Raw genomic sequence first — 24746 nt, 5'->3', positions numbered from 1 at the left:
ATCCTTGGCAAACCTTAAACTGCTACAGAAATGGAAATCATTTCCAATAGATAAGCAGGCAGAATATAAAGAATTTTTTAAAGAATTGAAAATGATAACTATATGAAAAGTTTCAGATCACAAATAAGAGAAATACAAATCTAAATATCACCTAGAGTTCATCTCATACCTAGGAAATTGACAAAAATAACAAAGAATGAGATAAATCAACATTGGACAAGTGTTAGAAATGACACACTAACAGACTGTTGGTGGAGTTGTGAACTGGTACATCCAATCTGAAAAGCACTTTGTAAATACTAACAATAGTTTTGAATACACACACACACACACACACACACACGCACACGCACACGCACACGCACACGCACACGAGCGCACTCGAAAAGTAAAAGGAAAGGACATACCCTTTTACCAAAAGATTCCACTGCTAGGCAAACGCTTAAGGAAGTCAATGACAAAAAATATAATGGCACTTTTTTTTTTTTTTAAACCACTAACAAAGAACTGGAAACAAAGTAAATGCCCATTTACTGGAGAAGACACACCTCCCTCAGCTTCTCTGCAAGGAGACTATGGGTGCGGAACACTGTAGATAAGATTTTTTTAAAGATATGTTGGTTAGTTTTGTTGAATTCCCACATCCACCCCAAATCCTGGCCCTTTTTTATTTTAAAGAACAGCTCTCTAGGGAAGGTAAGCAGTGAGAAATATAGATAAGCAATATTTTTAGTATTCACAAGCTTCTTTTAGAGCTTTAATTCTATGCAAGAGTCCAAGTAGTAAGATTCTCACCCTAAAACTCTATATTTGACTACAATCTCTACATGAAGGTTAGTTCAGCATATTTATTCTCCTTCCCAAGAAGTGATAAAAGAGCTGACACTTTCCCTATCTCACAAAAGACCCTTTAGTGAAAGACATACATGGATACCACCCTCACTAAATGAAATCAAATTGGATCATAATGCTCTGAACAGAAGCAATGGACTTGGGTGATGAGGGCAAGTCTGAGGCTTTACTGAGATCAAACAAGGGTTTCTACCTGGCCTTCCATTCTATTTAATCTTTTGTCAAAAGGGAGCTCAGAATGAGGGGAAAGCTTTAGCATCACCACTTAAGAGCAAATAAAGCACCTGAAACAAGGGACTGTAGAGTCACTGTCATCTGCCTTGGCCACAATGCCTCCTCCTGCATGCCAAAGGCCACATTCCAAAGAGGACTCAGGCAGGCAGAAATGCACCTAGAGGAAGGCAACCAGCACAGGGAGGGGACTAGGAGACCAAGAACTGAAGAAAGGAACAGGGGAAGTTACCCTAAAGAAAGGATTTAGGGGAGTTTATCACTTCCTCCAATTATCTAAAGGACTATCATGGGGGAAGCAGGAGTAAAGTTGTTACATGTAGCTCTAGGAGACAAACAGGAAGGGGGGAGGGGAACATGGTAAAAGGGATTTCAGTTCCATAAAAGGAAAGACTTTTTAGTTCGAGGGGTCTAATGCTACAAGGGGCTTCCTCTGTAGGTAGTGAGCTCCCATCACTGAAGATCAAGCAGAGCCCATCTCTATAGATTTTGGAAATGGACACATTTCAAAAGATAATGAGACAGGTTGGATTGTGATATCTGTCAGTCTGTGAGTTTTTCTGACCCAACTCTTGGGAACAAAGAGTGCTTAGTCCCTGCAGAACAATTTATTTTCCAGATACTCTCAGCTGAAGCCAAACTCGCCTTTGAAAAATATTAAGAATTAGGAATCCAAATGACACATTCCATTCCCACGTGCAATAATTTTCTTTCCCTTTTCTTTCAAAAGCTTCAAACTCGAGTTTCCAGGTTAGTCCCCCACCAAGCCTGGTGAGAAATTCATTCAGTTACTCTCTTACTTTCACCAGTTACAGCTAGTGGATCCAAAGTATTCCACCTCAAACTCCTTTGTGGTGAGATCTTTTTCAACTAAATGCCAGGTGTTTCCGGAGCATCCTGAGTCCCTTGGTTAGTCAAGAGGTTCCCCATATTCTGAGGTATGTCTGTAGTGCCCCAGAAAAAAAAAGCAACACGTTAACTTCCTCCCACAATGCCAGGAATGCAAGCCTCCTGGCCTTGTATTTATAACCCTATTCAGCAGAGAGAAATTTAGTACAAGGTGGTTAGATCTCCAACCCCCCAAAAGCAATATATGAGGGAAAAGAGTGCATGCCTCAGAGTCAGAAAACCTGAGCTCTCCTAGGAGGCCCAAGAAAGTGCTCTCTTAGAGCCCTGGTTTCCCATCTGTCAAAGTGTTGGTTCTGCCAAAAGGTCGAAAATAGCCCCAGGAGAAAATGACATAGTCCCATTAGAGTACTAAGGAGATAAAACTCCTTAAACTTCTTCAGCCTCAGTTTCCTCCCTTGTAAAATGAGGATGGAGTGGACTAGATTATCTCTCAAATATGTCTCAACTTTGAATATATAACAGTTCTAAACCCAAAAGAGAGACCAAAGTAAAAAGCTCCTTGCCCTCAAGGAACTGGGATAATATAGAAACACAAAAAAGTAAAATAAAAGTGATCTGAAGGGGCAACCAGGGCAGGATGCACCTGAGAAGAATCTAGGAGAAAGGAAAGGATTACGAAAATGAGGGGGGATAGTTCCAAGGTACAGAGATGAAGGTTAGAACACGATCTCAAAACTGCTACTAATACAAACTGGTTCAAACATAGAAAAGGAATATGTATAAAAAGGAGCTATACAAAGTTTGGAAAGGTAGGGCAGAATCAGATCCCAAAGGGCTTTATAGTGAGAATGAGTGGTTTTCACTTTAATCCTGTAGGTGAGAATGAATGGTTTTCACTTTAATCCTTTAGGCCACAGGAAGTCACTGAAGGTTTATGAGTATCTGAGTAAACTAATGCTAAAATGATATGAGCAGCTGGGTGAAAGATTGAAAAAAAGAGGAATCTAGAAGCAAGGGGACCAATTAAGAAAACCATCTCATACCTGAGATCTTTCCTGAAAACTAGCAATGGTGCATCCCGCACCTCTTACTTACCACCTAATTCTAGATACTTCACAATTCAACTTGAAAAATACCTGTAAAATGATGACAAAACATAACATACATGCTCTCATTTGATACTACCAAGTGTTGACTGAAGAAACAAAGCAGGAGATCTGTGTGCTATTATGTGTACCTAGAATATCCTCTAATGACCTCAACACCAATTTCTTTCACTTTCCCTTACTATTTCTCTGCTCCTCCAGTACCTTTACATTATTCAATAAATCAATAAACATTAAGTGCCTACTGCATACCAGGCACTTGTGCTAAGTGCTAGGATACAAAAAGAGGCAAAACAACAACCAGAAAGGAGTTTGTAATCTAAGGAGGGAGAGGTAGGGGAGACAAAATATAAAAAGAAATCCATACAAAGCAAAGTATACAGAGGAGATAATTAGCAGAGGAAGGCTGAGGATTAATCTAGGATTAAAAGGAACTGGGGAAGGCTTCTTGTAAAAGGCGGGATTTTAGTTGGGATTTAAAGGAAATCAGGGAAGTCAGTAATTGGAACAAGAGAGGAAGACCTTTCTTGGCATGAGGATCAGTTCCAAGCTGAGATGGAACAGCAAGGAGGCCAGAGTGACAGGATATAAGAGTACAAAATATAGGAAGACAGAAAAAATGGGAGGGGGCTGGGTTATAAAGGGCTTTGATTATCAAACTGAAAATGTTGTATTTTCTCCTAGAAGTGACAGGAAGTCCCTGGAATTTACTGAGTGGAGGGGTGATTGAAGCCATCCTTTAGGAGAACCACTTTAATGGATAAGTAGGGAATGGGCAATAGTGTCACAGGACCACCCAGCATGGCAGGCCAAAGGCGCTAGGATCTGTGAACTGGACACGCTGTACCTTGACCCCAACACTATGATGTCACTGAGTTCAGAGACTCAAGGCAGGCAGACCAACCTGCAAGTATTACAGTAATGCAGGTAATAAGAACCTGTACTCAGGGGGTAGCAGTGTCTGAGGAGAGATTCATGAGACCTTGACCACAGTTTGGATCTGGGAGGGAAGTTCTGAGGAACTGGGAGGATAGTGTTGCCCTCTAACAATAACAGGAAAGGGGAGATTGGGGAAAGGTGTAGGGGCAAAAATAATGAACTGAGTTTTGCATGTCTATAGATCATCCAGTTTAAGATGTCTGAAAAGGAATTGGAGATGTAAGATTGTAGGCCAGTGGATTTGGGGCAAGAAAAGTAGATCTGAGAATCATGAAGGGAGAGAGACAGAGACAGAGATAGACAGAGGCAGAGCCCTGAGGGACACCTAGGATTACAGGCATGTTCTAGAAGAGGAGGAAACAAAGAAGAAAAGGTCAGAGAACCAGGAAGGAGGGGTATGCTGAAAGCCTAGAGAGAACAGAGTATCAGAGAGGAGAGATCAATAAATGTTCAAGGCTGCAGAGAGGCCATGGAGAATGAGGATAGGAATTGCTTTTTCTCTTTGTCCTCTCCCTACTAGCCACATTGATTAGAACTCATTGAAAATAAACCACCTTAGCCCTCTTTGTGGTGGCCAGAAACTGGAAACTACATGGATGCCCATCAATTGGAGATTGGCTGAATAAACTGTGGTAAATGAATATTATGGAATATTATTGTTCTGTAAGAAATGACCAACAAGATGATTTCAGAAAGGCCTGGAGAGACTTACATGAACTGATGCTGAGTGAAATGAGTAGGACCAGGAAATCGATGTATACTTCAACAACAATACTATATGAAGATCAATTATGATGTACGTGTCCATTTTCAACAATGAGATGAACCAAATCAATTCCAATAGAGCAGTAATGAACTGAACCAGCTACACCCAGCAAAAGAACTGTGGGAGACAACTATAAACCACTACATAGAATTTCCAATCCCTCTAATTTTGTTTGCCTGCATTTTGGATTTCCTTCATAGGCTAAATGTACACTATTTCAAAGTCTGATTCTTTTTGTATAGCAAAACAACTCTTTGGTCATGTAAATATATATTGTATTTAAGTTATACTCTAACATATTTAACATGTATTGGTCAACCTGACATCTTGTGGGGGGTGGGAAGGAGGGAAAAAATTGGAACAAAAGGTTTGGCAATTGTCAATGTTGTAAAAATACCCATGCATATATCTGGTAAATAAAAACTATTAATAAAAAAATAAAAATTAAATTAAATTTTAAAAAAAGAAGATAAACGGCCTTGTAGACTTGTCTACTAAAATGAGATGTGTCTGAAAGTCTTTCCCACTCCTAAATATTCTTCACACATTTGCCAAAGTGATGTCCCTAACCATGTCTCTGCCCTATTCAATAAACTCCTGTGCCTTCTTATTATCTCTAGTAAACAGAAACACTTCCACTTGGTTTTTAAAGTACTTCACAAAATGGCTCCAACTTCTCCAAAACCTTCTTGACACTTCCTACATTCCAGCCAAAGTGGGAGCTCTCTGTTCCTTACACAGACATCTCCATGCCATGGTACAGCTATATCTTTTGTCTAGAATATACTCCCTGCTTAACCCACTTCATGGAATCATTCAGCCATCAGTTTCCACATAATACCTTTTCTGATGTCTCTTCCCCAATTCCTACAGCCCATCAGAACTAGCATGTATATATTTTGTGAATAGTTTGCATATATTTATATATGTACATTGTCATGTCCAAATGAATGCATGCTGCTAGAGAACAGAAATTGTTTAGTTATTTCTTTGTTTTTCTACCTCTAAGCACCTAGCACAGTTCATGTCACAGATACTAATAAATGCCTATTGACTGAAAGGAGAGATATAAAAAAACATGAGAAAAAATGAAGTCACATTTTTTCTGTAAACCAATTCAAAGAATAAGTGGTACCTAACTGGTACTGTCATTTCAGCTTATCTGTATTACAATGGCTGTCATGTAGCTGGGAAAAAATGTATTTAAGCCACTGGTAAGATATATAGATGTGACTGAAAACAATTCACAAAGAATAATCCTGACTTAATTCAGTCAACAAGTATTTATCACGTGATTAATATGGACCAGGTTCTGTACTAAGCCGTAGATATTCAAAAGCAGCACCCCCCCAAAAAAAAGTCCCTATTCTCTCTCTCTCTTTTTAATTTATTAATTTTATATTTATAATTTTTTTTGACAGACATGCATGAAATATGCATGGGTAATTTTTTTTTTACAACATTATCTCTTGTATTATTCACTTTTCCAAATTTTCCCCTCCCTCCCTCTACTCCCTCCCCTAGATGACAGACAATCCCATATATAATAAATGTGTTACAGTATATCCTAGATACAATATATGTATGTAAAACCAAATTTCTTGTTGCTCGGTAAGAATTGGATTCTGAAGTTATAAGTAACCTGGGTAGATAGACAGTAGTGCTAATATTTTACATTCAATTCCCAGTGTTCCTTCTCTGGGTGTAGCTGTTTCTGTCCATCATTGATCAACTGGAACTGAACTGGATCTTCTCTATGTTGAAGATATCCACTTCAATTAGATTATATCGTCATAAAAATATCGTTGAAGTGTATAGTGATTTCCTGGTTCTGCTCATTTCACTCAGCATCAGATCATGTAAGTCTCTCCAAGCCTCTCGGTATTCATCCTGCTGGTCATTTCTTACAGAGCAATAATATTCCATAACATTCATATACCATAATTTATCCAAACATTCTCCAATTGATGGGCATCCATTCATTTTCCAGCTTCTAGCCACTACAAAAAGAGCTGCCACATACATGTCCCTTTCCCTTCTTTAATATTTCTTTGGGAATAAGCCCAGTAGCAGCACTGCTGGATCAAAGGGTATGCACATTTTGATAATTTTTAGGGCATATTCCAAATTGCTCTCCAGAATGGCCGGATTCTTTCACAACTCCACCAACAATGCATGTGTCCCAGTTTTTCCCACATCCCCTCCAACACTCATCATTATTTGTTCCTGTCATCTTAGCCAATCTGACAGGTGTGTAGTGGTATCTCAGAGTTGTAATCTCAGAAATTTGCATTTCTCTGATCAATAGTGATTTGGAACACTCTTTCATATGAATGGATATAGTTTCAATTTCATCATCTGAAAATTGTCTGTTCATATCCTTTGACCATTTATCAATTGGAGAATGGCTTGATTTCTTATAAATTAAGAGTCAGTTCTCTATATATTTTGGAAATGAGGCCTTTATCAGAACCTTTTTCACTGTAAAAATATTTTCCCAATTTGTTACTTCCCTTCTAATCTTGTTTGTATTAGTTTTGTTTGTACAAAAGAAAAGTCTCTATTCTCAAGGAGCTCATATTATAGTGGTGGAGACAACCTGCAAAAATAAAAAAGTACTCTTAAATGTATGAGGTGTAAATGAAAGAAAAGCAGGGAAAGGCCCTGAGGGAGAAAGGCTCCTACAAATGACAGGATTTGAGTTAAATCTTCAAGGAAGCCAGGAGCCAGAGATGAAGAGGAGCATTGTAGATTTGAGGTACAACTGGTGAAAAGTCACAAAGCTAGAAGACTGACTATTGTATACAAGGGAAAGCCAGAAGACCAGTGATGTGGAAAAGGCAGGTTGTAAAGAGCTTAAAAAGGCAGTATTTATAAATGGTTCTGAGGGTAACAGGAAACACAAGGAAACTGGACATTCTCGTGAAATATAAGCGCAATAATGACCAATGGGATGTGGCAGACAAGGAAGCCAATGCCACCTGAGTCCACACTCAGGTTCACTCTGCCCAAGCTGGTTTGAATCATGTTCCATGTTTAGGCAAAAAGGGCTACTTAAGGAGGTACAAAATGACCTATTCCAAAGGAAGTGGAATGAGGGGAAAAGCCTAGGAAACAACTCGGGAAAAAAAATGGCAAGAAGAGCTAAAATCATTGAGGCTGAAGGAGGAAAGATAGGAGAAAGTCACTCTCTTCAACCTATGAAAAGCTATTATAAACAAGAAAAATTAGATTAATTCTGTTTTGGCCCCAAAGGGCAGAATTAACATAATTGCCAAGAAGTCATCTGGTCTCTGCTCATACTTTTTTTCCCCCCCAATCAATTTTATTTTCATTCTAAACTAATACCAAATAAAATTGGAGAAGACTGTACATTAAACTCCTCCCACACATACCCTAGCCAGAATGAAACTGCAAATCCCTATCACATAAAGCTTATAACTTCAATATTGTCCTTCAGTTAAAACGCAATGATTAAAAGTTCCTACCAAATGTCAGATATTGTGCTACCAAATGAAGGTAAAAATCAGTTCCTGTTTTCAAGAAACTCACATCTAATGGGGAGATAACATGGAAACCATCACGTACAAACAAGCTATACACAGAATAAATAGATTATTAGAAGAAAAGCACTAGAGTTAAGAGGGATCTAGATTTCAGAAAGGCCTGGACAAACTAATACTAAGTGAAGTGAGTAGAACCAAGAGAACATGGTACACAGTTACAACAAGATTATGTGACGATTGATCCTGGGCAAGTCATTTAACCAATAGCCTCAGAAAAAAAAAAAGAAAAAAGATTATATGATGATTAACTGTGATGGACTTGGCTTTTTTCAACAATGAGATGATTCAAGCCAGTTCCAATGATCTTGTAATGGAGAGAGCCATCTGCACCCAGAGAGAGGACTATGGGAACTGAGTATGGTTCACAACAAACTATTTTCTCTTTTTGCTGTTGTTTACTTGTATTTTGTTTTCTTTCTCATTTTTTTTTTCCTTTTTGATGATTTTTCTTTGCAGCATGATAATTTTGTGGAAATATATATAGAGGAATTGCCCGTTTAACATATCACTTGCTGTCTAAGGGAGGAGAGTGGGGGGAAAGGGGAGAGAAATTTGGAACACAAGGTTTTGCGAGGGTGAATGTTGAAAACTATCTGCATATATTTTAAAAATAAAAAGCTATTATTTAAAAAGGGGGGGGGATCTAAGAAGATTTTCTGTAGAACATAGAATTTTTTCTGACTTGAAGTGGAGATAAGGAAGGAGCACAATCTACCCAATGGAATGTTATATGAAAAGATCCAGGAGGCTCTAGGCTGCTAGATGGGAGAACCTTGGAGATGGCTTCAAGGATATAACCATAAAAAGCAGGAAAAAAGTGAGACCACAATTATTGAGAGTAAATGGAATCAATGAGGGTTTTTTGAGGCTGAAGACATGAGCATGTTTATAGGCAGAAGGAAGCAGAAAGGGAAAGATAGCAGGTAAGTGAGGGTGTGGGGGTGACAATAAGCAATCTGGAATGGGATCACTTATATGCGTTGTCTCTTCATATAAGACAGGGATAGAGGAGATGTGGTGGAGACATCTGGATGATGTGAGATGAAGAGGGAGCTCTCAGCAAATGGTCTAAATTTTTTTTTTTACTGAAATGTGAGGCAAGTCTTAGCTGAAAAGAAAGGGGGAAGGGGAACCAGGGGAGTTTGAAGAGGGATGAAAAGGTATGGAAGAGTCACTGTGGTGAGTGGGATTGTGAGTTAATTAGGAAAGACTTATTTAGTATAGAGAGGTCCAACTGAAGTTAAGTAACATAAATTTGTAGTGGACCTAATCACAGTTTTATGACTTTCTTCATCTTCATTCAGAAAGGCAGAAAATTGGGGAGTGATCCAAGACTCTTGGAAGGGGAAAGACTGATGATAGAAGGGGACAAGGGAGTCAAGAGGACATTGTATAATTGAACTGGTTCGCTAATGGGTCAAGATGGGAAAGGGAGGAAAGTATAGCTGGTGCAGTAGTAATGACCTGACTATCCTCAAACACAGGGATTTCAGCAATCATGAACAAGGAAATAGTGTATTTATGGGTGATGGTAAGTTCAAAGGTATAACCATCTTTGTAGCTGTCCTGCTTATCTAATTTGCTGTTATTTTCCTTTTTTTTCTTTCAGGAGGGAAGAATAAAGAGCCCTATCTTTGGCCATCCTCTCCTTACAACCACAAACAAAATTACATAATCAAATGAAACATTTTCACATGACCAAAAATCTTCCAAAACTTCCAATGAGGAGGAATACACTACTTTTTAAGGTAGTTCATTGCTTTTCCAGATCTCTTTTTAGGTATATTTTCCTTCCATCTAGTAAAAAATTTCCCCTTTGCAACATTTTCTCCCACTATGCTCTCAATGCTGCTCCTAGCTCACCCTCTAGGGTCAAGAAGCACAAGTCCAATCCCTTTACTGGTTTACAATCAATCCTTCATATGGTTGAAGACAACCTGTTCCATGTTCTCTTTTCCAAGGTAAATATTCTCAGATCTTTTGACTGATTTTCAAAAGGTTAGCCCCATGATTAACTTCTTCTGAAATTCTTCATCTTAACAATATCCTTACCAAATGTGGCACCAACTCTTGATGTGATTTGATCAAGGCAGAACATAGCAAGACTTTCTCTCATTTCTGGAAATATTCCTTTCTTGATGCACTTGGCTGCCTTTCTCCCCACCTCCCCCACCCCCAATTTAACTCTGAAAAAACCAAAATTCCCCTTTGTTTATCCTTCAGTATTCTTTCCATTCTGAGCTTGAGCCCTCTTGGCAGTTCTAAAAGAAACACACTAACCTTCTGTATTATACCCTGTTATTAATCTTTACTTAAATGCAGAGTGAGGCCACCAGTTATATGGTTTTGGTTTTTGTTTTAAACTGGGTATCTACTTCTGTTTCTTTAGAAATTTTGCACTTTTGTTTCTTACTGGAATTTTCTCTTGTGATTTCAGAATTTTATTTTTCAATCCCTACTATCCACTTGAGTTTCAATCCCAAATCACCAATTAGCTACAGGACACTTCCAAGTTGGATATAGTAGAGCCGTCTTATAAGCAATATATCCCAAACTCACTCCACAACTTCCCTTTCCAAATTTTATTTCTATCAAAATTATCACTATCATTCCAGCTTCCCAGGTTGGCAACTCTGGCATCATCCTAGATTCTTCACACAATACATGATCATTTATTACCAATTTGGTTCCTACGTAACACATAAATAATATAGCCCCCTAATCAGTTTCCTGGCTTCAGATCCCTACAATCCATTCTGCACACTGCTGCCAATCTTACCATGTGACCCCCATATCTGACCAATTCTAGTAGCTCCCTCCTATCTCTATAGCCAAATACACACTCCTCTGGTTAGTGTTTAAAGTCCTGTACTTCCTCTCCCACACTGTTGTGATCTAGCCAAAGTGGCTCTCCCAGCCCTCCCGCCCTCCCCCCCCCACCATGGCGCCCATTGCCATGTCTTTGTATGGGCCATCTAACATGCATTGGAATGAAGTCCTTCCTTCCCTATGCCTCACAAAGTTCCTTTCTTTCAATATGTAGCTTAAGGACCATATTCTAAATGAGCCTTTTCTTATCCCTCCAACTCCATTTTCCTAGTATGTTACTACTATGTATATTTACGTTTCTCTGTCTCTTCACACACACACACACACACACACACACACACACACACACCATATTTATACTTATCTTTCCCATTAAGTTCCATGAAAGTAGGGATTGTTTTATAATACTTGTTGAATGATGAATTGATTTGTGGGTTAACTTCCCTTAATGATTTTCAGTTTATGGGATCTTATCTTTAGACTCTGAAGTCTGCTTTCCTAGAAGCCAGAGTGCATGTCAGACTAAGCCCAGCTTCCTTCTCCTCAAATCACAAATTCTAATGTGAAGTGCTCACGTGCCACTAAGGTTCCCATCCTATCTGCTCTTATTAGGTTCCAACCTATTGATGAGAATTTTCTTTTTAGCTGAGATTATCATTAAGGACAGTCAAAAAGATTACCAGCTATTCTGCTTTTAAGGGAAAGCATCCCAGTAGATTTTCAGAAAACTGAAATCTTGTACTGTTACTATATCATGCCCCTGTGTCAGACATATAACCTATTCTCTAAACTTTTCATCTGTTTCCTTTTTCTATCTAAGGTGGTCTCTAGTATATTTCAATGATATAATTGGTCTCATTTTCAAACAAAAAGCACCCCCTCCTTTGGTTCCTGGATTCCAGCTCATAAATCTATCTTCTTTAGATGAGATGCTACTTTACCCCACTTTACCTATCCTGTTTCTTCTGAAGGTATTGACTTTCAGAGTCATGTTCCAGTCATAGGTCTTTTAGCCCATTAAGTCTCAATAGCTATGAGGTCAAATTTGCTGCCTGTGTTCACACAGTTATTAAAAAAAAAAAAAAAATAGATGACTTCTAGCCCCCATCTTGAGATGACCACCATCCCTTATTATTACTCATTGAATGTCTTTCAAAGTGAATTACAATTCATATTTCTGTATTACCTTATGCTTTACAAGCATTTGTTACGAAACAGCTGAGTAGTTTTTTATTGGCAAGTCACCTCTGCAGTTTCCTCATCTGTAAAATGGGAATAAAAATGCTCTCACCTCTGAGAGCTGTTGCAAAAAAAACAAAACAAAACAAAAAAAAAAAAAAACAAAACATTTTTTTGTGATCCCCAGTTGCTAAAGATCTTTCCCAAGACTTCCCAGAGCATTTTGTTGTATAACTCCTTTTCTGCCATCCCATATAGTATGGTTATGTGAGTTTGTATCTAATCCCCTTACTAGAATTAATCTCCATTAAGACACAAGCTAGGCCTTACTGAAGCTCTAGCAATGAGATTACACTCTGCACTATGAAGAAACTTAAATGTTTTATTATAGCTGTAAACTTGATGCTACAGCAAAAAGGGGAGCTATGTTTTACACTATGAGCTCCTCAATAACAGGGGCTGTCTTTTGCCTCTCTTGGCATTTATCTCCAGCATGTAGCACAGAGCAATACCAATCAACATTAAAAATTTATGCATCAATTTTCAATATCGTTATATTAATGATATTCTTATTTCTATAACACCAAAGAGTTTACAAAGTGTCTTTCTCAAAACAAATTTGGCAGGTGGTTCAAGCATTATTTATCCTCATTTTATACGTCACACAGAATTTTGAATCCAATTCTCCTGAGACTATGCCACATTGCCTTTCTGATCATGAAGAGCACAGACAGGCCGCTACTATGGCCCCTCTTCACAGCCTGTGGAAGACAGTGGCTCCAGACATATCCAAACCACAGAAATCGGGGCTAGTTTAAAAGACAACTGGTCCTGGCTTACTCTTATGTCAAGGATGAGGAACCTTTTTTTTCTGCCAAGGGTCATTTAGGTATTATAAGATCATTCACAGACCACACAAAATTATCAACTCAAGCAGTCTTCAGGTCATCATTGCCTTCAGTTGTCTTGGTAGGGGCCATACCAAATGATTTGTCGGTTTTTTATGGCCTAGATGTTCCCCACTCTGGATCTATGTAAATGCAGAGAGTGAAGTCACCAGTTTTAAGAACCTAAAATTTTGGTGAAACTGGTTTCCAAAACTCTCTTCTGAACCTACCACTAGAAAGCCATACAGCAAACCTTCCCCGGATCAATAATCTACTAAATGACTCTTCAACAATAAGGTGATTCAAGGCACTTCCAATAGACTTGTGATGGAAAGAGCCATCCACATTCAGAAAGAGAACTATGGAGACTGAATGTGATTGACAGCATATTTTCACTTTTTTGTTGTTGTTCTTTGTGTTTTTTCTCCTTTTTGTCTGGCTTTTCTTGCATAATATGATGAATATGGGAATATTTAAAAGAATTGCTATGTTTAATTTATATTGGATTGCTTGCTATCTTGGGGAAGAAGGGGGAAGAGAGAGGAAAATATTTGAAACAAGGTTTTGCAAAGGTGAATATTGAAAACTATCTTTGCATGTATTTGGAAAAATAAAATATTATTTTAAAAAACAACAACAGGATCACTTAACTTGTCTTTTCAAGGACAGAGAAAAACAGGTTGAATTCAAAATATGGCAATACACCAGACCAAAGCTTTGGACTGGCTGGCCAAGCAACTATTGGCTAGGGAAGCAGCATATACAGAAAGTACTGGTAAAGCAAATGTATTTACTTCTAGACAGATCAGAGTTCTACCTCTAGACTTCCAAGGGCTCAAATTCATATATCTACCATTAAGGACCCTCAACTGACATCACTGTTGAGAACTTCCTCCAAAGCCTGTAAAAAACACAGATATAAAACACTATAGAAGTTAATCTCATGATATAGAACAGACACAGCTCTAGGAAAGCTGAACATAAATTTTAATTCAATGAGGGTATACTCCACCAATGTACATCACAACCCATCAGTCTTTCTCTTTTTTTGCTGAGGCAATTGGGGTTAAATGACTTGCCCAGGGTCACACAGCTAGGAAGTGTTAAGAAATGTCTAAGCTCACATTTGAACTCAGATCCTCTTGACTTCAGGGCTGGTGCTCTATCCACTGCACCACCTCTCTGCTCTCCATCAGTATTTCAAAATTATATGCTTTATATGCACCAGGGAAGATTAGCTGGGATTTTTTAATGTATCCTATTATGAATTTTTTTGTAAAATGAAGATTCACTCCTTACTTAGAACAACTCCTACCCCAAAGATTCTAAGGAATTAAAGTCTTACTGAAAACTTTAAAATCTTAATATATTTTCTATTGAACTGTCTCTAAGGTATTCCTTTAAAGTTTTGACGGACTAAAACCTGTATTTTGATTGATCACTACTATCACTACAAGCAATAGTTGCTACTTGCTCAGGCTGTAAAATAGTTCTCTTAGGAGCAGAACAAATATGCATCTATTCTAACCTCATTTTTTTACAATGATTTGAGATCACTGTCACATTCGATAAATTAATGAACTTTTTAGAATAGAAATTGTAAATGTTGAACCCTTTTGGCCTGATTTATTAGTCCAGTGTTTTGGAAATTTCCTATGAAATGTAAGAGTTGGTGAATTTATACTAGCAACTAGCACTCCTACTGTTAGAAGTGCTGCTGTGGATAACACAGCTATTCCTCCCAGAAGAAAAAGAAAGCAAAAAAGAAAAATCCAAGGAACTAGATGATGACATGAGCTTGTGGTCTTTTTGACCAAATATATTTTATAACTTATTGAATAAAAAAATGAATTTAAAAAATTATATTAGAGGGCCAAGAACTTGCAACTAAAACCTTTTAAGTATTTGTGATGGCAATTACTCCCTAAACATTAAGGTACCATAAGTGAACTGTGAACTGAACAAACCATTCTGGAAAGATAACTGAACTCTGATCAAAGGGCTATAAAATTGTATATACCCTTTGATCCAGCAATACCACTGTAGGTCTATATCCCAAAGACATCCAAAAAAAAAGGGGGGGGGGAGGAGGGGAGAGGGGAAAGACCTATATGTACAAAAATATTAATAACAGCTCTTTTTTGTAATGGCAAAAAGTTGAAAATCAAGGGGATGCCCATCAGGTGGAGAATAGCTAAACAATTTGTAGCATATGATTATAATGGAATATTGCTATGTTATAAGAAATGATTGGGGGGGGGGGGGGGGTCACCTAGATGGTGCACCAGCCCTGTAGTTAGGAGGATCTGAGTTCAAGACCAGTCTCAGACACTTGACACTTACTAGCTGCGTGATCCTAAACAAGTCACATATCCCCCAAATGTCTCTCTCAAAAAAGAAAGAAATGATGATCAGGCAGATTTTAGAAAAGCCAAGAAAGACTTACATGAATTGATGCTGAGTGAAGTGAACAGAACCAGGAGAACACTGTACACAGTAAGAGCAATTCTGTACAATGATCAGTTGTGAACAACTTAGCTCTTCTCAGCAATATAATGATTTAAGACAATTCCAAAGGACTTATCCTGAAAAATTCTTTGTTCCTCCAAAGAAAGAACTGATTCTGAATGCAGATCAATACATATTTTCATTTTCTACATTTTTTTCCATGATTTATTTTTCCTTTGGGTCTGCATCTTCTTTTACAATATGACTAACATGGCAATGTTTCGCAAGATTGAACAATTATAAGCTATATCAAATTGCTTACTATCTTGAGGGAGGGAGATGGTAAAGAAAAAAGAAAATATGAAACTCAACTTTTTTACATGTAATTGGGGGAAAATAAGACTTTTTAAAAAGAAGTTATTTTCAAGAATTATAAACTTCCTTGCTTTCCTTAAAACAGAGTATTTACTTTTATTGATAACTCAGCATCACTGTCAACCTCAGTTTCCTCATTAGTAAAATTAAGGAATTGAACTGATAGCTTTTTAATCTCTTTTTATATCTATGATCCTATGAATGTCAAGTAACTGAAAATTTGTAATTTTATACTTGTTTAATTGTATTTAATTTTTCAATTTAGAGAGAAATGGGAGACAGAGATATCAGAAAAAAAAGATGGGAAGGGAGAGCAAAACAGGAAGAGGGAACAGGAAAAAAGAGAAAGGAAGAGGGGAAAATATGCAAGCTGTCCTGGTACACCACAGACCCCACCAGCTCTCGTAAATGCAGGAATTGGATTAACAGAGTACATGAGTCTAAGATCTAGAGCTAACATCTGTCCTTTGTTCTGTTTGGGGTCTGTTAAAAAGATAGCAGTGGAGAAATGGTACATAAAAATTGTTGCTGCTGTTGCTGTTTAGTTGTTTTTAGTTGAGTTTGACTCTTGAGATTCTGGGGATTTTCCTAACAACAATATTGGAATGATTTTTGCTATTTCCTTCTCCAGCTCACTTTACAAATGAGGCCAATTGTTTAATGTGAGTTGCCCAAGGCCATACAGCCAATAAGTATCTGAGCAAAATTTGAACTGAGGTATTCTTGATTTCAGATCAGACATTCTATCCACTGCACCATTATCCAATCTGCCATTAGTTAAAATATATACACACACAAATGCTGTAACATTGAAAATAATACTTTGTATACTTCCAAGGTCTTTTTCACCTTCAAATATAACTCTACAAGAGCAATTAATGATGGGTTAATAAAATTAATAATATATCAGGAAAAAAGTGTGTATGGGGGAGGAGAGAGAGGAGAGTGTGCAAAGGGGCTGTGTTGTCAGCATCATTAGGTGTATTCTATGACCTTAGAGAATTTCACTGCTGTTCACCTCCTTTAAAAATAGCCTCAACATTTCTAAGTGATCAAATTTCCAGTTGCTTTCCCTCTTCCCCAACTACTTGTCCAAAGGAAAAAGTTGTTATAGAACATGGAACAAGAAGGGGAAACAGTTTCCTTCATTATTCTGCTTGAAAGCAGTGGTACCAATGATATTGGCAATGACACCCTTTAACAGTGATGAACGAAGAGAACTAGGCCAGAGCCCTATCTAAGAGAATGATCCTCAATATACATGTCACACAGAGCTGATTTTCACTTCTCTAAGGCCTTAAGATCATTTTTTTCTGGGATGAGGGTGTGGGGGAATAGGCACTAGTACTTTTTCAAGTGGAACAGGAGAAGTACAGTACATCAGCTTTTTGTTCTTCCCAAAGGAGGCTTTGTCAATGAACCATACTTGTGCTATCTAGACATTAATCTCATGGTTTAGGCATGCATAACAGGGTAAAAACATTCTCACCTAGTCGGAGCTCCCCGAAATTGCCACATCCGATCTTCTTTCCAACCCGGAAATTTGGGCCCACCATTAAGACTCCCGAGTTGGTCCCCGAATTCCGACAGCCATGGGTGTTCCTTCCCCCCCCTGTCTTGGCCATTCTTTTGCCTTCCTCTGTCTCCCCTTTCCCTCCTCTCTTGTCAAAATCCATAAGTTTGTGATACCCTGGCCTCTCCACGGTTACGCTGCTGCCATACAAAACCCCAATCCGCCGAAACTCAAGGACAAAGCGTGATTCTTCTTGTGATCAATACACCATTGCGGCCCAAGGCAGAGGCGGTGGGTGGGGTGAAGGGGAAAACGTCACCCACAAGCTCCCAGCTACTGAAATGTTAGTGGTTTCCAAAGTCCTAGTGTGGCTCTCATCTTTGTTGCCTGTAGGTCGCTCTTTGGTGGAGAAGGCATTCTGTGGGAAGGTTCCTTCCAGCTTAGATCCTTTGGCTCCCAGCTTCTCAAAAAAAAAAAGAAAGAAAGAAATTAGGAAACTTAGATTGACAATTCTATTACTACTGACAATGTTATCAATAACTACATACATTTTTATAGTACATTTTGCTTTATAAAGTACTTTCTTTATAATAGCTAGTTGATAAAGCATACAAGTAATAACAGATTCAGAGAAACAGAAAGAGCTCCAAATCTGGAAATCTAGGGTTCAAATTCTGGTTCAGCTAATAACTACCTGGGATCGCATCTTTGGCATATCCCTAAATCTTTCTAAATTTTAGTTAGTCTCATAATAAATCCAGTATTGTTGGCTCCTTTTTCCTGCAAATCATCACAAAACAAGAAATACTAATTTCGTTTCCTCCAAAAAAAAAAAAAAAATTCTAGACTGAGGTCAATAAAATCAGAATCACTTCATAAAATTAATTAATCTAACAACTATTTAATGAAATAAGGGGGAAAAATGCGATTTCCCCCCCTATAAGAGCTAACTGTAAAGGGACAATATACTACTGTGTAATACAAGACAAACCATGAAATAAATTACAAAGTAGTGTTAACTATTAAGAATCATATACCTAACAAATCTTAGGAGGCCAGAGAAAGAAATGACTGCCACTCTACACTGGGCATACTTCCTAGAAGAATATGAATTTAGCCTAGCTTTGAGGACAGGAGGTAGCTTGGGGTAGGAACAGACAACAGGAAAGAATGCTGTTGAGGGCAAGAGACCCCACCTAACATCTGAGGTTTATTTCCTCAGATCTCTTCAATGCCTCTACTGCAGGATGCCACCACTTCAACTTCCCCCAAAGGCAAGACAGCTGGCAATGCACTTACCTGCTGAATTTTAGCCACAAAATGTCACATGCCTTATCAGAAAGCAAAAGAAGAGAGGAAATATATTATGTAAAGCAAGGGCTGGGGAGTCAGGAGACCTTAATGCTAATCCCAGATCTGATACAATTATAATGTGACTTTAAACAAACCCCAACCTTGGTCACACTTTTTTCATAACAAAATGGGAGAATTGAACTATAGGATGTCTCAAGCTACTTTGGGCATTAAGATTCTACTTCTCTCTTGATTAAAAATGTTCTATCCATGTGGACAAAGCAAAGGAATTGACATAGCCTCCTAATTATCTTTCTGATCCTCTTACACTTCTAGGGAGGAGTACAGATAGAGAATAGAGAGGAAAGAAAGTCAGAAAGATATAAGGACACTGCTAATAATAACCCCACCTGCACACTAGTCTTTATAACATCCTCTACTGGAAAACCACCACAGGATGACCAGTGGGACCAGAACAAACCAGTCTGGCCCTAGGAGAGCAACAGGTCAGAAGAGGGGAAAGCCAAATGGCTGCTTCTAGCAACTCTGACCCAAAACCAGCCAAGGAAGACCATAAGGCCTGGAAGCTAAGTAGCTCTGGCCTTGGGTTTCCTCAGAGGCAGGTGTACAAATACCTCCATTGTTCTCAGGGAGGAAGTGATCTCAGGAGAGTCATAACTATGGGTCCTACAGCAGCCTGCCAGAGGAAGTCAAGAGGAGGCCCTGTGCCAAATGTACACACAGCCGTTTGAGAGCAGGGCAGGGCCATGGGGAGAAGCCAAGGTGCTCAAGATCAGTGGCAGTTAGGGGTCTGAATTGAGCAGAGCTTTGTCTGGGTACAAAATGCCTCCTTTCAAGAGTGCAGGCAGAGTCAATAGACTGGAAAAGTAGCTGCTCTAGGATAACAGAGGAAAAACTTCACTTTTGAGTTTTGTTTTCAAAGAGATGGTAGGTAGCTAGGATCAATAAAGTTGACAAACTGGCTTTCCACCCTGCAGCGTTAACTTACAAAAAGGTGGTTATATTCAAAAGTATGCTTTCTCTAGTATTAGTCTAAACAGTTCACTGCATAGATTAAGAACACAATTTCTTTTGGAGGGAGTCTGTTTAACTTTCATAGATCTTATGAGTTTTGGAAGTCTAAAGAGAATTCAAAAATGTCTAATCTAAAAAATGGGACCTAGAAGGCTTGCTCCAAGGTTAAGAAACAATGCAAGAGCCAGGAATTGAATCCAGGGCCCCTGATTAAATCAAAATCTTCCTACCCAAAAAGGATACCTGCTCTTTATCTTTTGCTCTTGTACCTATCTGCTTGATAAGAGGCTACACATTGAAATTTTTTAAAAGAAAATAAATTTGTGTTGGAGAAGCAAGAAACAACAGGAACTAGAAAACTGGAGACAGTGAATATTTCCTAAAACATAAGGAATAAGATCTGAGTAGATATAGCAATGTAAATGATTTTTGTAATAAATACTTCTCTGAACAGGTGTCTTTCCTCCTATTTTCCTCTGTGCTCTCAATTTCATTTTGACTGAGATTTCAGATGAATTCTCCAAATACAAACATTTACTATGTGCAAGATTCTTGGTCTCAAAGAACTTACAATTTAACAGAAAAATGTAAATTCTAAAAGAAAATACATACAAAAGTAACTAGAACATGTGAGAGAGTGAGAAAAGTAAGAAAGAGAGGCCTAAGCAAAATGCACGAGAAATTTGAGGAGGGAGAGATCACTTTCCAAAGTAGAGATGGAGAAATTCAATTCAACCATCATTTGCTAATCACCTACCACTGTAAGGCACAATTGCTCCCCCTATTCCCCAGAGAATCAATGAGAGCTTCCTGAGAGAGGTGACACTTGAGTTAGGCATGAAAGAGAAAGTAGGGGCTTCAGAAGATAAAACCATAAAAGAGAAATATAGTCCAGGCACAGGTTAATTCAATGAGAAATATGAGGAGCTTAATGGGATTTTAACAGAAGCAATTTTTTTTTTTTGAGTGCCCAGGGTCACACAGCTAGGAAGTGTTAAAGAATCTGAGACCAGATTTGAACTCGGGTCCTCCTGAATTCAGGGCTGGTGCTCTATCCACTGCGCCACCTAGCTGTCCCAACAGAAGCAAGTATTAATAGAACAGAAGACTAGAGAGCTAAAAGTCATGCAATTTGGCTGTAACAGAATCCATATAAGGGATTAATAAGTTGTATGAAATAAAACTGGAATCAATATTTAGAAGATCTTAAATACTAAGATCATGATTTTATACTATGTTCAGAGAGTAAAAGGGTGCATCTGAAGGTTTTATTTAACAGGGGAATGTTATTAGAGGGGTGGAAGATGATAATGAATGATGATGACAAAGATTACTTTGTAACGAAAGTAGAAGATAGGTTGGAAACTTAAAGAGAACTAAGGAGAAGCCTATCAGAAGGTGATTCAATAATGAAGAACTGAATTTGATTCAACATTTGCTGACTACAATATAAACAGTGTTTGGGATATAAGGACAGGAAATGACAGTCCCTGCCCACAAGAAGCTTATAGTCTAATGGAGAAAGGACTGCAAATAAGGAAGCAGAACATAATAAAGATGAGAGGAAGATTTAAGGGGGTAGGTGACAAGGGATAGAGTAGAGTTCAAATTAGAAAGACCAGAGTTCAAATCCTGCCTTAGAACCTAACCATGCAATCTTGGCCAACTCAATTAACTTCTGTCTGCTTCTATTTCCTCATTTGTAAAATGGAAATAAAAACAGTACCTATCTAGAAAGACTGTTTTGAAGATCAAAAGAAATAACATGTTAAACCTTAAAGCGCAAAATGCTACATAAACACTAGTTTGTTATCATTGTTGTCATTATTATTATTATTACCTTTAAAATACTTTAAAAAGAAGAAGGGAAAGATCAGTTTCAGGAAAGGAATTAAGAATAGCTTCAAACAGGAAGAAGTAGTACTTGAGCTGAGTTTTCTGGGGTAAAAAAGACATACATACAGGGGCAGCTAAGTGGCACAGTGGATAGCGCACCAGCCCTGAATTCAAATATGACCTCAGACACATAAACACTTCCCAATTGCCTCAGAAAAAAAAAAAAAAAAGACATACACAAGAATGCTCCAAGTAATAGTCTCACTCAATGTACAGAGGTGAGAAAAGGAAGGATGAGAATAGAGGATAAAAGAAAAGTAGAGCACAATAAGATTGGAAAGGTAATCTGGAAAAATGATGAATGTGAGAACATCAAAGAAATGCGCAAAGATTTGCATGTAATTGATAAAAGAAAAATTGATAAAAGACACTAATATACACACGATGAATACAACAAGGTAAATGTTTAAAAAAAAAAAAAAAAAAAGTCACCAAAAGGAAGTCTGAGTAATGGGGGGGAAAAAAAAATCAAAGGTTGTAGAAGAGATAACAAAAACATACCTCCGTTTCTTCAGCAAACAAGATTCCTGTAGCAACTGGTTTTGCTTAATTATTTTTTTATTTAAAAAAAAAAAGGCTCAATCTTAAGTCAAGTGGGTAGGAAATGACTGCCATGGAAGACATGTCAATAATATATATATATATATATATATATATTTTAAAGGTATCTGAAGCTAAATTGTTGAGGGCCAGTTTTGCCAGAAGGAGTTCAGATTTTATGTTACAGGTAATAGGAAACCCACTCAAGGTGGGTGATCTGACATGTTCATCAGTAATATTATTTTTATAGCTAAATGAAGGAAGAATTGGAGAAGGGAGAAAATAGAAGCAGGAGGACAAATTCATAGTTCAGGCAACATGAGATAAGAACAAGGGTGAACTGTAGCAGAAGTTGAAATGAGGAGAGATGCTTGTTAAATTTCTCTGATCACCAATGACAATTCGCTGTCATCCAAAGGCTGGGAGAAGGTTGACTCTAAAGTTTGGATTGGTAGAGAGTATCCACACATCCACAGGACTATAGATGAAAGAGTTCTCATTGGCATTCTACTCCAACATTCTCATTTTAAACATGAGAAACTGAGGCCCAACTCAAGGGAGATAAGTGACTTGGCAATATCATACAGACAGTAATCAGAAGCTGAATATGCAACCAGATCCTCTGATTTCAAAGACATTAATTACCCTTTCCAATCTTCTTACTTCCTTCTGGCACATTTGGATCAACAATACCACCAACCTGAGGGCCTGAGATAAGGTCAGTCCTAGGTATCTAGATTTATAATGTGGCCTGAGAAAATGCACAGAAGTAAAGGGGCAAGGTGAGAGAAATTAGATTTCAGGAAGGAAATTTCTGGGCCCAAAAATGACATGAAGCCCACTCTAATGTAGGTGGAAGGGGGAGAGAATAGAGGCTTGTTCGTTGGAAAAATAAAATAAATTTTAATTAAACAAGTATTTAAGTACTGCACTGTTAAGCATGGAGATATAAATACGATGAATGACACAATCAATCTTTATTTCTAAGAAGCTTACAATCTAGTGGGCTAGATTTGGGAAAAACAAAACAAAAAAAAGCATAGAATGTTTAGAAGCAATTCCCGTTAAAGAAGAAGTTGGAAATAATCTCTAACATCTCTCCCCAAAATAAGGTATCATGAGACAGATGATTTCATCTCACTTTTAGGCCGTGAGTTGCATATTGGTTTCAAAGACCAACATGATAGCAATTCATGTAATGCAGGTGGGGAAGGGAGGAGGACACATGTCTGGGCTTGTAGCTTTTCCACCTCAGCCTGGTATTGGAGTGGTCTGAGAACATGAAGTGGAGCCCAGTCTGAGTCTACATGTTGGAGAGTGGGGGTAACAGAATGGGCAGCTTTCCACCAGGCTTGGTCATTCTAGCCTCACACTGGGGCAAAGCAGGACAGAAAGTGCCCCATCCCAACATTTCCCAAGGCCCTCCTCTTTGATTAGCTCTAGTTACAGGCAGCCAAGGGAGCCAGAACATTTGGGAAGGCCACAGTCTCTTCTCTCTAGTCTGGCTTGTAAAACGCCTGGCCCTTTAACCTGTGGATTAAATAAATAAAATCCACCCTCCAGGAAATGACACTGCTGCAGGTTGTTTGCTCAAACTCAAAACTTTCTGCCTCCCAATAAATAGTAATGGCAGAAAAAATCTGTCCAGATAGAATTAGGTAAAGGAGGTGGGAGGGATAGAGCCCCAAAGATTCGGGGGAGGGGAACAGCTCACTGTACCAGTTAAGGGAAAGCAAAGCAATTCTACTTAGCCCACCCAAGCCTAAATGAGCTCAGTCTTTTGGGAAGGGCAGGGCAGACAACAACAAACCCAAGTTCCAAAAGGCCTTTTCTCAACCCTCATGCTCCTTTACACATTTTCTTTCCTCTCAGTGTTTTCCTAACACCCCTTTCTATTCTCCCCAGCCTACCTACCCCTTCTCCAACTTGACATCACCCATATCCAACCCAATATGAGTTTGCTACAAAGTTCTGTCCCATCTCCCCTAACATTCTCTTGATGATCTCTTAATATCCAATTGATTTGATAAAATTATCACCTCTACATAATATTCTAGATGCCCAGATGCATTGAGGCAGCTGGAGGCACAAAAGATAGAACAATGGGCTGGAAGTCCTGAGTACAAATCCAGCCTCAGGCACTTATTAGCTATGTGACCCAAGCCAAGTCATTAAATCTGTTTTCCTCTCCTGTTATAATATGGGAATAATAATAGCACCTACCTTGAAGAAGTTTTTGTGGGGGTCAAATGATTCATAAGTTGCCAAAAACACGTAGCATAGTTCGTGCACAGAGTAGGTGCTATATAAATGTTTATCTCCCCCTTCTTCTAGAGCTCTAGATAAAATCTCCAGCTCTCTTCTCTCTATAAATGCATGTCTTGTTGATTACACTGCACTATAATCAATAAAGTACATACTAATATTTGTTTTGGTTCATTT

General features: G+C 38.3%; 1 protein-coding gene across 4 annotated transcripts in view; it reads right to left on the bottom strand.

Moving 5' to 3' along the window:
• CSNK1G2 (casein kinase 1 gamma 2) overlaps positions 1–24746 on the bottom strand; it is an 89692-nt gene that overhangs the window by 25884 nt on the left and 39062 nt on the right. For 3 of the 4 annotated variants that reach the window (XM_074303746.1, XM_074303739.1, XM_074303753.1), the window contains one exon: positions 17517–18000. In XM_074303746.1, coding sequence (XP_074159847.1) covers positions 17517–17703 — 187 coding nt within the window. In that variant the 5' untranslated portion in view covers positions 17704–18000. Of the gene's footprint in view, positions 1–12324; positions 12401–17516; positions 18001–24746 lie in introns of all 4 variants that reach the window. The other variant, XM_074303762.1, reaches the window with a different exon arrangement.

The sequence above is a fragment of the Sminthopsis crassicaudata genome, chromosome 1 (assembly GCF_048593235.1).
Source record: "Sminthopsis crassicaudata isolate SCR6 chromosome 1, ASM4859323v1, whole genome shotgun sequence".
In the NCBI taxonomy this organism is placed as follows: Eukaryota; Metazoa; Chordata; class Mammalia; order Dasyuromorphia; family Dasyuridae; genus Sminthopsis; species Sminthopsis crassicaudata.
This window is presented reverse-complemented; position numbering and strand designations above follow the sequence as displayed.